This window comes from Thunnus thynnus, chromosome 13 (assembly GCF_963924715.1).
Source record: "Thunnus thynnus chromosome 13, fThuThy2.1, whole genome shotgun sequence".
Taxonomy (NCBI): domain Eukaryota; kingdom Metazoa; phylum Chordata; class Actinopteri; order Scombriformes; family Scombridae; genus Thunnus; species Thunnus thynnus.
The window spans coordinates 22875498-22894872 of record NC_089529.1 but is presented as its reverse complement, the minus strand read 5'-3'; the positions used below and the strand labels follow the sequence as shown (position 1 = coordinate 22894872).

Genomic DNA, 19375 nt, shown 5'->3' with positions numbered 1-19375 from the left:
GGGCAATTTCCATCAAAAATAATAAATACTATGTTTAGTATGTAAATGTTTGAACCGCAAATTAAAAAAATTAAAAGTGGATCATGGTTGTGGACTGCCTGGTTATGTGTTGCAGTCTTCCATGGACGGTGGCTGCTTGACGCCCATCCCTGCTATTATTATTATTAATCATATTTCTATTAATATTATTGTTGTTACTGTGCTTCTCTGTCTCTCTCCCCCTCCCTCCATCTTTCTCTCTCAACCCACCCGGTCAAGGCAGATGTTCGCCCACCTAGAGTCCGGTTCTGTTTGAGGTTTCTTCCTGTTAAAGGGTGAGGCGTCGCTCATGGAGGATTGTTGGGTCTCTGTAGATTTAAGTCTAGACCTGCTGTATGTGAAAAGTGCTCTGAGATAACTTCTGTTGTGATTTATAAATAAAACTGACTATGTGACTAATATTTCACCCCCTTCACGTATGTTAATGGGGCGGACAAAATATTAGGAACACTTTTCAGTATAATGCACTGAAGTACACCACCACCCATTTTTACCTCAATAATAAGCATAAAGTAGAATTATCACCTTTCTGACATTGTCAACAAAAACCAACAATATATAAGCTTCTTAAAAGTAGAATTTATGGCAGAGCTGCTGTATTGGTTCTTAATAAAGTTCTTGGTGAGTGTATTTGTGTATTTGGTATTTTATTTTGTCTTTTGTTCTCTTCATGTTTGCTCTTATAAAGCATTTTGTAATTGCTCATTTTGGCAAGTGTTAAAAAATAAACTTTATTATGATGATTACACTATAAGTTGAACTTTTACATTGTACTGATTTGACTCAAACTGTGTACAGCTTCACTTTTGGCACCATGGAACCAAATAAATGTAGTGAAATGTGTACAGAAGATTGTTATAATGACCAGACTCCACTGGTTAATGAATCAAAAGATGTTGGGCAAATAAACGATGAACAGTTCTCATTAGAACATCTGTGATGAAGCTCTGGCTCTATCTGGTGGTGACTCCCAGTTACTGACTCCAGTTTCTTCATGTTTTCTAATCTGATGTCAATTTCTTAGTGTTTATCGGTGACACCTGTTTAGTTTGGTACAAACACATTGAAATCATCTCCGCTGCAGTTTGCATGTTGACATAATCAGGAAAATTCAAATAGTAACAAAATGCTTTATTGAAAAATGTATGTATTCATTCATCATTTGAAGACAGACTAATGAAAGCTGATTAACAATTGCCTCATTTAATCATTTCAATTAAAAACCATTTAAATGCTAATTCAACTCATCAGCTTTAATTCTTTAAATGTATTAGTTATGTAATCAATTATGATAAGCCACTAAAAAAAGTCTTTAATTATTACGCAGCCTCCACTAATTAGATTCAAAGTAGAAGCTAGTTAATAATGATTATTTTATTTTTCATATTTTTCACGATATCAAACGTTCTTCTTGAGCAAAAGAGACACTCAGTTTTTGAGAAGGTGGATATGCTGTATAGGGCAATTATTTTCATTATCATTTCATCTGTTGATTATTTTCTCCATTAATCAATTAGTCGTTCGGTCTATAAAATGTCAGAAAATGGTGAAAAATGTCAGTCACTGTTTCCCAAAGCCCAAAGTGACATTTTCTAATGTTTTCTAATAAATATCTATCAATCTATCAAATGTTGTGTTGTTTGTTTAAACCCTGTTTTTGAAAATGTTCCTTTAGGTTGAAGAATCAGATTACATGGTGGTGTCTGCGCTGGGCCGACAGTTCGCTTTATGGAAACCGTACAATGCTCGAAATGATGACATCACAGGTAACGTGTGACGTAAACCGCAATACAGTGAAAATCTGTAATCACTTGTCAACATCTCTGCTCACAGCAGTGTGTACAGGAAGTATAAAATCAATTCATCTTAATTTTAGCAATGAGTATACAGCTGTATTGATAGACTTCAATCAGTCCCTCCTGGATTTTGTTTTTTTGTGATAATTGTGGCCAAAAATACTTGATTTTGGAGCACCTTTTATCAAAAGTTGCAATACAATTTGCAATGTTTCATGTGCTTTTTGAGGTAAAATGGTGGGAATTGGGAGAAATTGAAAGCAAAGGAAAATAATGTTATTTAAAAAAAAAAAAACTACCAATGAAGACTCATACGTAATCACTTCCGTCAATAAAAAGCATACTGCATTACTTCTATTTGTCTCCTGAGCACACAGAGTTTACATGCACACAAACATCCCAGGGATATTTTCTCACTTTTGCTGAGTCCACGGATATACATAACCCAGATTGTATATTGTTCTGCACATTTGGCTTCTCCATCTGATCACTGATAATGAGAGCGATGAAGACAAATCAAATATATAAACATATAAACACCACATTATCACCATATTCAAAGACACTGCTGTGCAGATTACAGACATTGGGGAGATTTTTTGGCCGACGTGCAGGTGATAATACACTAGCCAGCTGATATACTTGCTTTCAACTACGTGTTTGCGTGTTCATCATGGCTACATGGTTTCTGTTTACGTTGTGCAAAAGTGGAGGCTCACAAGGAGCCAGGGAACCAGGGAATAATATGAATATGAATGAATATCCTTTTTAATTCTCCATGTATACACAAAGTATACCAGCAAGAATGTAAATAATGACGCTGGAATCGCAGCCATTGTTTATGTGTGTGCGTTGGTAAAAAAAAAAAAAAACAAGTATAACTACCTTAAAAAAGGTGGAATATTTTAAATACACTAACATCTGGATTGCCACAGCAAATGCAGGGATTATGGACATTATCAAAAGATTCTATGTGGACTGAAACACGACATGTCAAGTGTCTTGTATTCATCTTGCAGTCTTCCTCAAATCAACTCCAACAATGCATTGCAAATGTTACAGAATTGTTGTTTTTTTGGTTAACAGATTATTTATTCTTTCCATTTGTCTGTAGATACCGTACTGTAAAACAATAAAGCAGTGAATTTCTACTGACTACATCTGATTCCCGAGAACAAAAGTCTTCCGTGTTGGATGTCGAAGCCTCTATGAAAGCCGGTTTCCTGAGTGGACCGGTTGAAGTTGGAGGATCTGCGAAATATCTGAATGACATGAAGAAATTCAAGATTCAAAACAGATTAACACTTCAGGACAAAGCTACAACCACCTTCAAACATTTGTCCACGAGTCCCCTGGAAGCCAAGAACATGCAAGTAGTGGATGACGTCTTGAAGAGCTCGGCAACATGTAGTCACAGGGATCCTCTATGGGCTGAATGCTTTCTTTGTATTTGACAGTGACAGGTTACAGTCTGGCAACATTCAGAACATCCAGGTTAATTTTGACGCTGCGTTAAAGGAGAATCGTTCTCTCAGTGTGGAGGGGAAAGCCTCTTTCACACTGAGTGATACAGAAAAATCCCTGGTCAACAATCTGTCCTGCCAATTTTATGGGGACTTTATCCTTGAAAGCAACCCAACAACTTTTGAAGAGTCGGTGAAGACCCTGCCAGCAACTTCCAAGACTACTGCATGAAAGTGAAGGGAAATCTGTTCCAATGAAACTCTGGCTGATGCCGTTAAAGAATTTGGATTCCAAGGCTGCAGAGCTGAAAAGTGACATCTGCATTGGACTCATCAGAAAAGCTGAAAAAGGCCCTAGAAGATGTGAGGGGAAATAGAAATGAGATGCAATGATCCTCTGGAATAAAAAATGGTAGGGAAATTCTCACAGATCAAGAAAAAAGATAAGCAGTTTCAAAAAGTCTGTGCAATGATGACGCATCTGAACTCCAGGAAACTATGAAAGAGAAAGTTCCTTCTATCAGTACAAGGTGAAGAAGATGAAAGCTCAGTGGAAAAACTCTTTGATGATAAGAGATGAGTCACCATTGAGTCATGAAAGATTAAGCAAGTGGATGTATAGAGAAATTAATGTCATTAGGAGCTGTGTGGGGTTTAAAGGAGAATATAAACATCGTTGGATGCAAAGGTTCTTGCTCCAGGTGTAGAGCACTCTGTGCTTCACTTTCACCTCCCTGGGAACTGCTGAACCCCTCCTTAATGAGTTGAGCAACAACCTACATTCACACGACTTAAAATGGCCCAAGATCATCACTCAAACAACACAGGACGTCTTTTCAAAGCCCTGAAGAGCAGCGGAGTCTCTTTCTTTACAGCAGCTTTAGAAAATGAGAAATACAAGAGGAAGCATCTACCATTTCACAGCCTGACCTCCTTCCTGTGGAGACCATAAGTGACAACAGTGATCTCATCTGGTTTAAGTACATTTTAATGCGTTTGCATCACAGGCTCCATTCTGAGCATTTCTTACACACATGCTGATGCACATTGAAGCTATTTAAATGAATGAACCATTATAGCATATAAACCAAACCAAACACAGTCCCGTTTACTACGGTTGAATGTTCTTGTGAATCGCAATAGATGGCGATGAAGAACACTGGTGACAGATTGTATTTATTTTGGTCTCTCCATCAGATGCCTGTGATCTCACGCTGGACCCAAACACAACAAATGGCTACCTCGCTCTTCCTGAGGGAAACAAAAAGGCGACATGTGGAGATTGGCAGACCCAGAGAGGGGTTTGACTGTCCTCCTCAGGCTTGGGCAGAGAGGGGCCCCGACTGGGCGTTGTTACTGGGAAGTACAGTTGAGTGAGGGTTATTTAAATGGTGTAGGTGTTATATATATGAAGGAACTGCCAAGAAAGGAGATAATCCGCTTACTGGGCTTGGATCTAACCCCATATCCTGGTATTTTGGCAAAAAAACCAATTACCTCTCTGCATGGAACAACCGACCAAGTCCGTTCCCCCTGCTGGCTGCAAACCAGTTGGAGTGTATCTGGACTGGCTTAACTGGACTCCCCTAACACTAACACAATCAGTCAGCTCTGCACCTTCTGCACCTAATTCACTGAGAGTGTTTTCTATGTGTTTCTATGCTGCCTTGTGTCCAGTAGTGTAGGAACATGATATTTATGACGAGTTCAGCAGACTAACCCATCGTTATGCACAGTTTGTGATATAGTATATAGATTTTACCAATCTTTAAGGCTTTTACACAGTTCTGCAGGTCAACAGCAGCAAATACATAAGCACTCAAATCAGATATCTAGTCTCTCAATCTAAACTGCTGTAGCAACACACAGAGCAGAACACAAGTTCCTGACAATCACTGACACACACTGATTGTCACCATATTACAGAGTGTCATTAAACTTAAGAGAACAATCCTGCTTTTGTATCAGTGATCTGTGAGTTCCACACCATTGTAAATCCATATCAATATTGATGCTGTTTACTTTTCAACCAGGTTTGTGCTCAAATATATAAATCAAACAACGAAACTACAAGGACCTCCGCAGGATTAATTGCATGAAATGACAATTTTATCCAGTACAAATCCTTGTATAATCATAGAAAAGCCCAACAAACGCATTGACACTCAGTTTTAAGTTTCATTGTATGGCGTTTAATATTATAGGTCTTTTCTTTTAAATTAACATTTAGGGCTCTTATATGAGAGACAACTTGGTGGCTGAAGCTGCTTTTTTTGTTTGCTTACATTTATTATCCGTTATATGATTTTTTGATACTGCTTCGTGGTATATGGGACATTATGTCACCATAACACCATTTCTTTCAGTTACTCTAATTTTTAATGCTGATCCATCATTGTATAATCACTTTGTCAGGAGGGGTATGGACATTAAATTATTGAATATGTTCTATCTTTAATATAATATACATCTTGATAATTATGGTAAACATTTGGTAGCTAAAATTCTAAAAAATTATTTTAAAAATTTTTCTTATTTGTGTGTTCATGAGACTCAATTTATTGTTGTGAAGTTTGGGCAAAAACAAACAAAAAAAAGAGTGTACAGCCATGCTAGCAGCTCTGTGTGGCTGTACCCAGTCACAGCACTGTGCTAACATCAGCATGCCAACATGCTAAACAGGTATATATCTACACACACACACACACTTATATGTATATATATATATACGTATAGTAAATCATGTCATTATTTGAAATATCCAAACTTCTGTAAATATATGGACACCATAGTTTCTGGAGGGCAGAGTAGTGTTGTGGTTCTCACGCTGGCCTCACACAAGGTAAACAGTTTATGTTCAATTTTGATTTTCACTGTATTATCCCTTAAAAAAAGTATAATGTTTTTTCACGCACAAAAATAAGTAATTGTAAAATTGGTCCTAAGCCTGTTCTGTTTGACCTTGTGATTTATTTGGTATCATTTTTTAACAGGAAACCTCTGCTGGTGCCTGTTTTTCTAACAGGACCTGGGAAGTTTAGAGAGCACAGCGAGTATTGTATCCAAACCCCAAACTTTAATCCATTTAATTAAGTTTTGTTCTGAGAGTCAATGTTAACAACATTCTCTGTTGATGTTTGTAGAGCTGAAGCTTCCCGGCTTTGAAGGATCAACAAATATATGAGATTTCTGTAACTCCAACACCTGTCAGACATGTTTGTTCTCTTCATGACCAGAATATTTAATAAAGCGGAGTCCTGAGTTGATCGCTGTGTGATTATTTCATATCGGTTGAACAGTACTTACAAATGAGGAATATCAGTGTTTTAGCATTAATTTCTGATAAAGGACATAATGTTAGATGAACATGTAGAGATCCTATGTGGAGGGAGGATAAATAGAGAGGCACAGTATTATTTGTAAGACAGTTACCATACAAGAGGTCTTCCACAGATCACATGATAACTTCATAAGATGCTTCATGGGCTCAATGGAGAGGAAGAGAAGAGACATGTTACAAATATACCAGCAACTTCATGCTCTATCATTTATGACCAATCACCATATTTAAATGAAAACATGACTGACCTGTTCCAGTGGCGTTTACTGACCCTCCACAATTTCCACAAGTGCCACCAAACAGAAAATCACCAGCTCAGAATCTAAACTTCCCTCTTAGAAAAACACTGAGACGAACAGCAAAGGTAACCTGCTGTACTGGGAGGCTAATGAGGCATCTGTGTAGAAAGGTTGTTGGATCAGACGATTAACAGTGAAAGTAAAGCTGGATGAACACATCTAGTGGCCAGATGAGGTACAGCAGGATCTGAAGAGAATAGAATAAAAGCAGCTGATGTTCACTTCTTCTCTACACAACCAAGTGAAGAAACTGTCAGCACGTCAATGATGCCACATCACAGAGGGACATGTATGTTAAGATCAATCTCCAAAACTGACCTCTGGAGAACAGAGATCCGATCAGAGGTCCTCGACCATTCTGGTCTTACAAGTAAAAGTAAGAAAACCACATATGGATTCTTGAATTCCTTCCTTGGATCCAGCTTGGATCAGTCACTTGACATTACAGGGGAAATGTTAGAAGGGAACAGTTGTATCGATAAAACAAATTAGTTGTTTTTTCCTCCATGCCCAGCCAACCACACTTGTTATTCCCCAAGTGTGGTTGTTCTGCCTGGTTTATCTTTAAGTATGGAAATGAGGCACCGACAGCCAAGGAGGAGAGACGTCCCAGGACCAGTGGTGGATTTAATGATTTAACTCATGCAGCCTCCAGTTTGCCTTATTTTAGTCAAGTAAATTAGCATTATCAACAAAATTTGCATTTACTTAAAGTCTTTTCATTACTTTTTACTTTGCTTTTGTTACTAAGCCGTCAGCTCCGTCAAAGTTTCCTTTAAACACCAATCTTTTGTATTTAGAAACATAAAATGAGACGTCTGTGGTTTAACAAGCAGGCAGGATACAGTTTGGAAGGATTTACTGACCATCGAACAGCTAGTTAGCGTAACCTCAGTGACTGCACTCAGCACTCCAGGGGCCAAATGCATAAAGACAGAAACATGCAGACGCATTATTCGGGTCAGATTTGTAAACCGTGCATACGTATCCTTCTGTTTTATAAATCTCAAGTCACGGAGGAACATGGCGTACATGCACGACCCTCATTTAGACACCCATAATTAGCCATAAATGGATGTAGACGCCCTCAATCACATCACTCATCACATGGACCCGTAAACCGCCGTCAGCAGTGATATCTCAGAAACGTCATCAATGATTAGTTAGTAGCTCATATCTAAACCGACTCTACAAGATGCGTCACAACTAAGGATGAAATAAAAGGAATATTAACAGCAAAATAAAATGTTGACTCCAAGGTAAATGAAAAGAATGATGAAATTAGTCACAAAAATAATTAATGTTACCTTAATAAACGCATTTTACAAATCTCTGTATAAACACAACAAAAAAATCACACAACCAGTGCGGCTTGTTATCAACTAAAACAATGTTTTACTAAACATTCTCTCATCTTATTTTTAATATCCACCTAATCACATCCACCTTGCTTTAGAAAATATGAGTACACCTGGTGAGTTTATGTGGGGTAAGTCCTGACCTCAGCTGCACGATTCACAAACCTTCCAACTCTGAACTAAACTAGTGTCAGGTGACTCCTGGGCCCAGTCGTTCATAGTCTGATCAGATTTCAGCTATCGGATTGGATCAAATCTTGAAAACGGGTTGCGCAAAGGAAAAACAGGATTCTGAAATTGGATTAGATCACGAATCCAGTCTTACTTTTGATCTGGATCAAACCTTCAGCATGTGTTGAAAACTTTTTAGTAAGATCAGGACACCTTTGACCTAAAAATAATCTGGATTATTCTGATTCCAGCAGAATTTCACCAATTAAAAATAAAACTTTTAATTGGTACCATGTAGTATATATACATTTATTTATATTTTGTACTTGATTTGTTTAACCTTTACAGTGATAAGGTAGGTAAAGTGTGGCTACCATTGAGCCTTTCAGTGAAGTAAAAAAACAAAGTTTTTGTCCCCATAAATAATCCCCCAAACAGCTGTCAATATCAAACAAAAATAATATATTTAATTTTAAGTTTTCAGTCATTTATCACTGTATATTAATTACAATGACACAATCATCAGACATGAACCAGTAAAAAATTAGTTTCTCACAATTGCATTCCTGATTGCACATCCAGTCAGTCCCTCATTACTTATGAATAATAAACATATTTGATTGCTTTGATTTATTTTTGTGGGTCTGACTGTTAAAAAGAAATTGAAAATGGAAGTGGATGCTTGTATTGTTTTATTGTGCTGTTTTCTTCAAATAAAACACTTTAACTACATTGTGATATGTAGTCCCATTTAGAGCACTGCTAATCCCTATTTGGTAATCTTGAAAAGTTTGTATCTGGATCAGGGTGATCCAATCCAATGTTGCTTTGAAAAACCGGCACAAAAGTAAAATGGATTACCTGATCCTGGATAGTAATACATGGGATTTCCAAATCCAAGAATCCAAACTTTTTAATTTCAGCTTCTCAAATGTGAAAATCTGCTGTTTTTCCTTGTCTTAACATTGTAGTTAATTTAATATTTTGGGATTTTGGATTTTTGGTCGAACAAAACAAGACATTCACCTTGGGCTCTGGGAAATAGCTACAGATTTGTTTTTACTGTTTTCTCATGTCTAATTAATTATTAATTAAGAGTTGGTGGTACAACACGAGATCTGGAGACGTCACCTCATTTTTTTTTTTTACAGGTTTATATTGCTTTTTAGACATTTTTGATAATCAGCAGCAAATAGATCAACCATGAAAATAACTGTTAGTTGCAGCCCGACATGATTACTGAAAATAGACTGTCTATTCTAGTTCTACTTCTATGTCAACAGGCTTCAGTTCTCGGACAAACATGATGTCGTCATAATCATCAGGGTCCAGTTCATTGAAGCCGTCTTCCGGCTCCTCTTTGCACATAATTTGGGACAACTCAGACACTTCGAAGGGCAGCTCGAACACTTTGTTCAGATAATTTTCCTTTCTGCTGTTTCTTCCTGACATGGCTATGACCTGAGACGCGATGGACCAGGCGAACTCCACCTTCCGATGGTTCTGGGAGCTCAGATCAAAGTTGTACTCCAGAATCTCGTACAGAGAAGGAACGTACCGGTTGCAGTTTTGTTCTACGTACTGGTGCAGCTCGAAGAGGACTCCCCTCGTCAGCACTTGCAAATCAAGTTTTGTTTTTGTTTCAGATTTGTATCTGACGTCAAGGTCCAGTCCTATTTCTTTGCAGATGTGATAGCCGTCGATACTTTTCACTTGTTGCGTGTTTCCTTTGAAAGCTTCTCTGCCCACATTTAATGCTCCTGTATCCAGACTGTTGTCAGTTTGCAGCTCTGCACTGTAGACAGCTGCGTTTAGCCACTGATTTATCCTGGCCGATGTGTTTTGCTTTTTCATTAAGCTTTTCTGCGTCGCGTACCATCTCTGGATCACCTGTGCGGCCTCAGTTGAACCACTTTGCAGATCAAGATCAAAATTGTGCTCAAGCACATCGTTCACCATTTTGCGCACTGTTCCACAAAGTTCTCTGATAAAGCTGAATATTTCCAGGACAGCACCAATGGACAGGACAGTCAAATCCAGCTTGGTGCTTGCTGGACATTCTTCCATCGACCAAAGGTCAAGACCTAACTTTTTACAGAACGGATGTGGTTCCACATCTGTCTGCTGGCTTGTATCCAAGGCTGATGAATCCCAATTTGTCTGCGGCTCCGTCTTAACTTCCTGTTCTGCTTGAAAATCACTTGTCACATCAACCATGTTGTAAACTTCAGGGAACTGAAAAGCACTGGTGAGAAACTCCATGTTCCTCCTCGAAGGGTGGTTCTGAAGAATCTTTTCCTTTGTCATGATGTAATATAGAAAATTGCGCTCATGCAGTTCATCTTGGAAGACAAGGCTGAAGTTCTTGTTCAAAATGTCAAACAGGAAACTGCGCATACTCTTTGTCATCGCAGATGCAAATCTATAAACTTCCCACAACACACAGTTGGTGAGCAGTTGTAGATCCAAGTTCTGTTTATTGCCAGAGCCGACATTAAAATCTAAACCTATCTCTCTGCAGCTGGCAAAGATGTCGTTCACCCTGCTTGACTTCAGGATTTCTTTGGAGCGAGTCGCTCGCCTCAGCCACACCTTCTGTTTTGATGTTTTTACATTCATGTCCTGGTTTTTGTCTTCAGAAAACAGATCTGAGATTGATTTTTGAGTCGGACAGCGCTTAAACAACCGAGTGTTGTGGCCGTTAGTCCGACGTTGCACTGGGGAGATGAAAACCTCCTCCTCTTCCTTCTTTACATCCAGTGTCACTGCCAGCTTTGTTTCTGGTCTGGCCTGCGTACCCGACTGTATTTCTGTCTCAAAATCAACTGGACACATGTATGACAGGTCATTTTCCTGACAAATTTTTTTCACATCGCTGTTTGTGTGCCTCAGCGTTACCCTTCTCTTAGTGGACAGTGTCAGTCTTTGCAGTTCTTCATAATCTGTATCACGGTCTTTTCTCTTTTTGTAACGCCTCCGTTCACTGGTCTGGAGTTGAAAAGGCTCCTTACGGAAACTGTCCCTGCTCTCACCTGTTAGGCAGGCGTACTTTCTCTCCAACAGCTTGGCAAGTTGCAGACGGAACTGTAATTTATCCAACTCATGACCAAAGTTTTGCTTGACCAAGTCGTTAACCATCTGAGTTTGGCCTCCACAAAGCACTTTGGAGAAGTCCAGCAATTCTATCATCACTCCGTTGGTAATCAGACTTGGGTGGAGTTTCTGTTTGGGTGTGTTGTTTGGTCGAACAGCCAGAGACACACCAAGTTCTTTACAGAAAGGGTAAGCATTATCTTTAATTCTCACTCCGCCTGGCTTTTTTATAAGAAATGTACTCCTTGTGGCTCCGTTACTCTGGTTTTCTGAAGTCTGGCTTTTCTTGCTGCCATCAGTGAGAACTGAACTATCCAAGATTTTGTTCCTTTTAGGGTAGTATCGTCCTGACAGCTCTGACTCTTTGGACCCCATCACAGTATGCAGCTCTGGTAGTGTAAATGCTTCTTTCCATCTGTTAGGTCTCAACTTGATGTGTTCCTTTAATATTTTTACCTTATTGTGAACACGCGTTGCATAATCATAGCACTGCATGTCATTGTCCATGTCCATGCCGAGATCAAAGTTGAACTCCAGCATTTCAAACATGAAATACTTCCAAGATTTGGTCACCGTTTTAGCAAAGCTACAAAGCTCCAGCATCACACCGTTTGTCAGCAGGCTCAGATCTAACTTTTCCTTCCTTTCTAACGCTGCGTTGAACTCCAAACCGATTTCAACCGACTCTGGGAAGGGAACTGCTCCTTTCTGATACCTGATCCCATGGTGGATGCGGCGCTGCCAGATGTAGTCGTCATCAATGCTGTCCATATTGACATCAAAACCCCGAAAATGTCAGAAGTTCAGTATAATATCAATATCTCAGGATCCAAAAACACTCCAAGTCGTAGACATCCTCTTCTGTTGCTGTGTTACTGTGACATCTTCTTCGTCTGTGAGTGAAGACAGAACATGGAGTTAAGAGTTGGTAACATGTTTGTACAATCTGAAATCCAAAAAGCTTGAAATACTTAAGCTGTGGGAGACCCGGCTAGATCTCTAATGCTTGCTTTCCCACAGGATTTTCCATTCATGGTTCACATAAAATTATACCTAAATCTCACACCTGTCAACAGAGCTGCAACTAATTATTGTTGCATTTTCATTGATCTACTGATTATTTTCTCAATTAATTAAATCGCTTGGTCTATGAAATGTCGAAGTTAACACAACTGTCTTTGTCAAACCTTCTGAGAAAATTGGCTTGCAAATAAAAAGTTATTTTTACCTGATAAAAACCTGCTGATTACAGGTTGCACTGTTGCTAATTACAAGTCATGTTAATACACACTTCAACCTAAACCTGTGCTTCAACTTAAATCATACCAAGAGATTGTAAATGTGACATTGTTTCTTGTATATTCTCACATCCTTGAGGTTTGAAGATGTTGTTCTTGGTTGAACTGATCTGATTAATCTCATGATGCTTCTATAAAGAGAACATTTATAAATCTAAATTTAACAGGAGAGATGCCTTATTATCAGAATTTTAATCAGCTATGTAAAAAAATATATTGAAGATACAATGTTTTTGTATACTTTTATACTCTTTTCCTTTATTTCCTGTAAAAAGTTTCTATTCATAATTTAATTCATTTTTGCTGCAATATATACAAACTCTGGACACACTTTCGCCTTCTCTTGACTAACAAAGTGTGTCCAAACTGTTGACTGGTCCTGTATATATATTTTATTTCTTCATTTGAGGGCTGCGACTCACGACTATTTTAATTATCAATTAATCTGTCAATTATTTTTTCGATTAGTTGTTTGGTCTATAAAATGTGGATCACTGTTTCCCAAGATGACGTCTTCAAATGTCTTGTTTGTCCAAAACCCAAAGTTTAAAATTCAGTTTACTGTCATAGAGGACTAAAAGAAAAAAAACAACAGCAACACAGAAAATATTAACATTTGAGAAGCTGAAACTCTTTCTTTTTCTGGACCTGCTGTACGCCAGTGTTAAGGAGGCACACAGCTCTGGTGTAGCCAGTTATCTTTCTGGAACGTGCAAATGAGCTGAACCCGTTTTTCAACAGTTTTAACCACCAAACCCCCATGAGCTCAGCAGGGCAGCCTGGGTCCCCACTCACCAGCGCCGGTGTCCCCCCCCCCCACCCCCCATCCCCAGGAGGCAGCAGCTTGTTTTTTAACTACTGAATCCTACATGGACTCTGGCACTCTTATTCATTTATATTTTTATTCTTTATTCTTATTATCTTGGTTTGCCTCTGGACTCTTACCTGAACCTGTCCTGTGTTTCATTCTCATTGCTGTTGCTGATATGACACCTGAATTTCCCTCCAGGGTTTAATAAAGGTTTATCTTATCTTAAAAAAATGACTCAAAACAATTAGTCAATTATCAGAATACCTGGCGATTAATTTAATAGTTGGCAACTAATCAATTAATCAACTAATCATTTAAGCGCTAATCTTTATGTTGTTTGTTATGTGTAGCTAGTGGTGGAAGAAGTATTCAAATCCTTTATTTAAGTAAAAGTACATAAGTATTATGAGCTTGATGTAGTAAAGTATTGCAGTAAAAGTACATAAGTATTATGAGCTTGATGTAGTTAAAGTATTGCAGTAAAAGTACATAAGTATTATGAGCTTGATGTAGTTAAAGTATTGCAGTAAAAGTAGTGGTTTGGTCCCTCTGACTGATATATTATTATATATGACATCATTAGATTATTAATACTGAAGCATCAGTGTTAGAGCAGCATGTTACTGTTGTAGCTGCTGGAGGTGGAGCTAGTTTCAACTACTTTATATACAGTTAGCTAGTTTAGTCCAGTGGTTCCCAACCTAGAGGTCGGGCCCCTCCAAAGGGTCAGCAGATAAATCTGAGGGGTCGTGAGATGATTAATGAGAGAGGGAAGAAGAAAAAACAAAGTTGTGATACACAAATCTGTTTTCAGTTTTTGGACTTTTTCTCTAATCTTTGATTTTTGCAGAAATATTGGATCATTTGAACATTTATTGAAATGAAAGCATGTGAGAAGTTTAGAGGGAAAAATCACTATTTGGTGGAGCTGTTAACAACTCATAGACATGTGAAATGTGACCCCGACTACACACTGCTTTTTGTAAGACGTCAAAAGCCAAAAAGGTTGGAAACCACTGGTTTCATCTTTAACCATGTGCTGTATTTTAAAAGCTTGTTATATTATCCATTGTGTCAAATCTGCATCTGAAAAGTAACTAAAGCTGTCAAATAAATGTAGTGGAGTAGAAAGTACAATATTTAAAAGTAGCGTCACATGGAAATACTCAAGTAAAGTACAAGTACCTCAAAATTGTACTTAAATACAGTACTTGAGTAAATGTACTTACTTACTTTCCACCACTGCGTGCAGCACATATGTACTTTTATCACACTGCTATTGTGTTACTATTATGTTCAACTGTTTCTACTTAAAAAAAACTATGAGTGACATGTTTTAATGAAGTACTTTACGTCGGAGTAACGTTTGCGTTACAAAAACAAAGTTCACGTCTCGTTTTTACCAACAGAACCTGGACGCAGCATTTCTCCGAACGTCTCAATATAAGCACAATTTCTCTGTCAAAGCAGACATTTATTATGATACTTATCGTGCATGATAGCGGGTGAAAGTGTTCACTGGCCTACTCAATGTTGTCTGCTATCACGGGACATATTGACCTGTTTGCGAAGCTACAAAAACAGCAGCAACGGCGTTGCTGCTAACGTTAGCCTCTCAAAGGAAAGCTAAGGCTAGGTTAGCACAGCAGGCGGACAGAAGCATCTACCAGGTCTGAGATGGCACAGAGGGGTTAAATACGAGCACTTACCAAAGACTGGAGCAAAACACAGTCACCCCAGTGGTTTAACAGATTGGTAAAGTATGCGGTGTTGTAGTTGTTAAGAATTTTAGTCTTCATGAGGCGCTGCAGCGCTGCAACACACCACCAAACACCAGCAGCACACATGTAAACTTCCCTGCATGGATGCGTTCAGGGAGCATCGGAAATTGCGCTTTCACCAGCTACTCTCATTAGTCTCCTCTTTTGCAGAATATCAGTAACAGTCAGATATCCAAGCTGCCCATCATGAGGCTGCGAATAAATGAGATATTACGATTAGCAAATTAATTTGAGCCGTTAATAAACATAAATATGATCACGAGCGAAAAGCAAATGATGTTTCCGCCCGGTTTCGAACCGGGGACCTTTCGCGTGTTAGGCGAACGTGATAACCACTACACTACGGAAACCCGCTGAATGGTGCGTTCAGGAACACCCCATAAATATGTGTCGTGTCTCAGTATGTGCGGTTTTTCATTATCCAGTAGAGTAAAACACCTTTTTTCATTTTTGTTGTTTTACATTTTTATTAAGAAATATGGCTCATAAAAAGAGGAGACATACGTTGAGCAATGAGCATCACAGTTAAAACATAGCGACATAATAATAATGCTATAATCCAAGTACTGCGCAACTCAGTAGATCAAAAACTGCGTAGACCTCCGCTGTTGTCCAAAAACTATTAAAAACACATCAATGAGCCACGCCGCTGCATCAATGAGGCTTTCCTGGTTATATAATGATTAAATGGAAAATGAATTAATTTATAACAATAAGAATATTGTCTTTAAATAGTGAATGTCATAACTGTTTCATGATCAGACTGCATTTGATTCAAGTCAGAGCAGTCCTCTATATTTTGCAGAACACAATTTTACTGTGTGGGTGTTTTTTGTTTTGTTTTTTTTAAATGGAAATGATCTGAAAAAAGTTAATTTGGACAATTTTTTTCATTCATTTCTGTCTATTATTACTGTTATCAGATTTATATAACACAAAATATGATAATAGTTAACTAAAGTAAATCAAAAATAACTATGGGAGTAAATATTTGCCTATCTACTGTATGATGATGAATAGTAGTGGTATAAAAACATCAAATGTTTAAGTGTAGTGTTGATTTGTGAAAGTGTCTAAAGCGGGTAAAACAATGTTTCCGCCCGGTTTCGAACCGGGGACCTTTCGCGTGTGAGGCGAACGTGATAACCACTACACTACGGAAACCGCCGTGTCTCAAAGTGATGACGTATGTCAATAAATGTATAATACAAATGTGAGTTTTATGTTTTGTTTTGTTTTTTTAAAGTAAAATATAAATGAGACAGTGATGAAAAACATGAAATATATACAAAGCCACTTTGAGCTATTTAAAAACGACCCATCTTTGCAGTTTATTGAACAGCATAACAATAATTAAAGAATTGAGACTGTTATGACTAAACTGTTTGATGCGTCTCAGATTTAATTCATTCATATAAAATCAATACCAACAGTTGCCCAGCAGATGACGCCATTTCGAGGGTATCAAAACGCTTCGACACAGCCAGTGAACCGTTTTCAACACAGTTTGCTTCATATTTAGGGTGACTATATTTTCAAACCCCCAAATCGGCCGGAACCCTTAAATGTACCGCACGATCATGCACGCGCACATGTATGAGCTTGTGCACGCACCAAAGGCGTTTTCACCAGGTAGGAGGACTATTATTGATAATACTAATAGGTACTTCAGCGCTCAGCACACCTACCGAGCTCACCTTTCAACACCATGGACAACACCTCAGCAGACGGAAAATTATGTTTGCCTCCCAAAATCCACCATGATGTTTTGTCAGTGTGCGCAGGCTGCCAGCTAAATGGCCGACTGTAACACAATCTCTGCCTGCTTTGAAAAAAAACAAGGTACAAATCTCATTTACAGGCTACAACATACTATAAAAATAACTTTTAACTTACATCTTCACAACGCTATGCCACGACCTGGTCGAGAGTTTACAAAGATTAAAATATCACCTCCTTAATAACAACAACCAAGAAAAAACTTGTAAAGAAAGTTACCTGTAAGAGGATTCACGGTTAGCTACTTTACGCTTTGCGGTCTTTCTTCTTAGCGTTACTTAGAGTTTCTTTTCTGGAGGTCTCAGCTCTGTTTGGCCGTCTTAATATGATCTTTTATTCGATAACGAAAATGTTGCAGTGTTTGCAGAACGCAGCATTTTCGTTGCTGGGTACTTCACGAAGGAAGAAGTAAACCTGAAGATCTTTAGAGAAGACGGACTCTCTCTTTGGCATAATAGCTAACCGTTAGCATACTGACAGGTAAGGTGTGTCTGTAAGACACATAGACTGTATAAAAATAATGGACGTAGTGTAGACTTTCGTTTCGAAGCATTGAGTTTACATTTTGACGGTCGCCATCTTTGATTTTTGGAGCCAGACGTGTCCATACATTTAGATGAGAGTGTGGAGCTGACCACGACGCTAACTGCTAGCTTGGTTAGCACAGTGCATTCACAACTCTGATCATGCTAATGCTAATTTTAGCTAGCGAAAAACAAACTTAAAACCATTAAAACAAAGAGTACTTACTGGAAAAACTGAACATCTAGATCCTTTGAGGGTCTTTTAGTACAACCATCAACAACTTTCGTGAACTCAAGACAAAACACACTGAAATGGTGACGGTTATCGCTACGCCTACTCCGTGAATCTGAGGTTAAACCATCGTTACCATACCAACCAAGGTTGTCGCCATGGTAACGACTTGTCAATCACAACGTAGCCACGCCCTAAAGCATATCCTTCTTTATCATCAAATTTAAATTAAATGGTTTACATTTACAAAATAATTTTACAAAACATTTACAAAATAATTTACAAAAAACATCATGACTAATTGAAGAAGACTTGAAACTAGCGATTGAACTCATAAGGAAACTGTTTACTGGGGTAATAAATCAAATAACAATTAGGGTCATTTTCTCATAGACGTCTATATAATCAGACTTCTTTTCGGAGCCAGTGGAGTTGCCCCCTGCTGGCCATTAGAGACAATGCAGGTTTAAGTCACTTTCGCATTAGCTTCACTTTTCAGACCCGGAACTACCTGTTTGGATTTGTCAGGACCATGGATGTATATGGTCAGGAGTCAGGATCTATATGCTCAGGACACCAAGCTTGAAACCGAGACAATCCCAGAGAATTGATCAAATGTTTCTAAAAGTTTCATCCCCTCAAGTCGTATGTAGAGATCACTAGTTAATTATCTCATTATCTCAATTTAACAAACCTTGTTTTCTCGTGATAACAGGTTAATTATGGAGAACTCGAAAATGAGTGTCTGGTTCGTTTGATCATGACTGATTTCAGCCTTCAAGATCACTGTCATAATTCATCCCTAATTCATGAAAGAGTTTATAGAAGTAATAAGGGGTTACTATGAGCCTTATTAACAAATGACTAATCAGGCCTATCTCTATATATATTAGTGCATCCATGCACTAAGACAGTTTTTGGTAAATAACCCTTATTGAATAAAATATGACAGACAACATCAAACAGATGACGACGGTGAGTTTACATATATTTTGCCTGTTTCATGACATTAGATAGGTGTTGTAGATGTTTCTATGGAGCCCAAGAAAGGTCATGATGGGAATTATTGTCTAAACTAGCTGAGCTGATAACCAGCTTCATGATACCGGTGAACCAGAATCACCAACATTAGGCTCATGGAAGTTCAGTTCGACTAAGTGTTGAACTTGCTTTGTGAAACAGGCTCCAGGCGAGTGTGTGTGTGTGGATGTTCTGGGTCATTAGCTGCTCCCTTGGTGACAGAAATGTGTCTCTGGGTGTCTCATGAGCCATGGAAGGAAGTCATCTGCTTTCTCTAAATATAAACACCTTCACTGCAAAACATGACATACACAGTAGTTTAATTTACTTGACCTCTTTTTGTATTAGATATCAGTTATTTCTAAAACATG

The 19375-nt window shown here is 38.3% G+C and overlaps 2 protein-coding genes and 2 non-coding genes across 7 annotated transcripts in view; 1 reads left to right on the top strand and 3 right to left on the bottom strand.

Annotated features, from left to right (window-relative positions):
• Positions 1-8049: 8049 nt before the first annotated feature.
• LOC137195968 (uncharacterized) lies at positions 8050-18132 on the bottom strand. Of its 2 annotated transcripts, XM_067608700.1 has the most exons (3): positions 17979-18131; positions 15378-15641; positions 8050-12452 (listed from the first exon to the last, which is right to left on the bottom strand). In XM_067608700.1, exon 3 carries the CDS (start codon positions 12328-12330, stop codon positions 9721-9723), a length of 2610 nt encoding a protein of 869 aa, XP_067464801.1. In that variant the 5' UTR covers positions 12331-12452; positions 15378-15641; positions 17979-18131; the 3' UTR covers positions 8050-9720. The 2 variants fall into 2 exon arrangements, with proteins under 2 accessions (XP_067464801.1, XP_067464802.1); XM_067608701.1 differs by lacking the exon at positions 15378-15641 and having other exon boundaries at positions 17979-18132.
• On the bottom strand, positions 15727-15799 carry trnav-aac (transfer RNA valine (anticodon AAC)). Its single transcript has one exon. It is a non-coding gene; the product is annotated as a tRNA-Val (tRNA).
• On the bottom strand, positions 16541-16613 carry trnav-cac (transfer RNA valine (anticodon CAC)). Its single transcript has one exon. It is a non-coding gene; the product is annotated as a tRNA-Val (tRNA).
• Positions 16989-19375, top strand: part of ncf1 (neutrophil cytosolic factor 1) — a 20273-nt gene continuing 17886 nt past the window's right edge. Inside the window, exon 1 of one of the 3 annotated variants that reach the window (XM_067608702.1) lies at positions 16989-17081. In XM_067608702.1, the coding sequence (XP_067464803.1) occupies positions 17046-17081 (36 nt within the window). In that variant the 5' untranslated portion in view covers positions 16989-17045. Of the gene's footprint in view, positions 17082-17408; positions 17465-17511; positions 17709-19375 lie in introns of those variants that run through there. The other 2 variants (XM_067608705.1, XM_067608704.1) reach the window with 2 other exon arrangements.

Coding starts and splice junctions, on each gene's coding strand:
- LOC137195968 (XM_067608701.1), bottom strand. CDS start 12,330: ATGGACAGCATTGATGACGACTACATCTGGCAGCGCCGCATCCACCAT.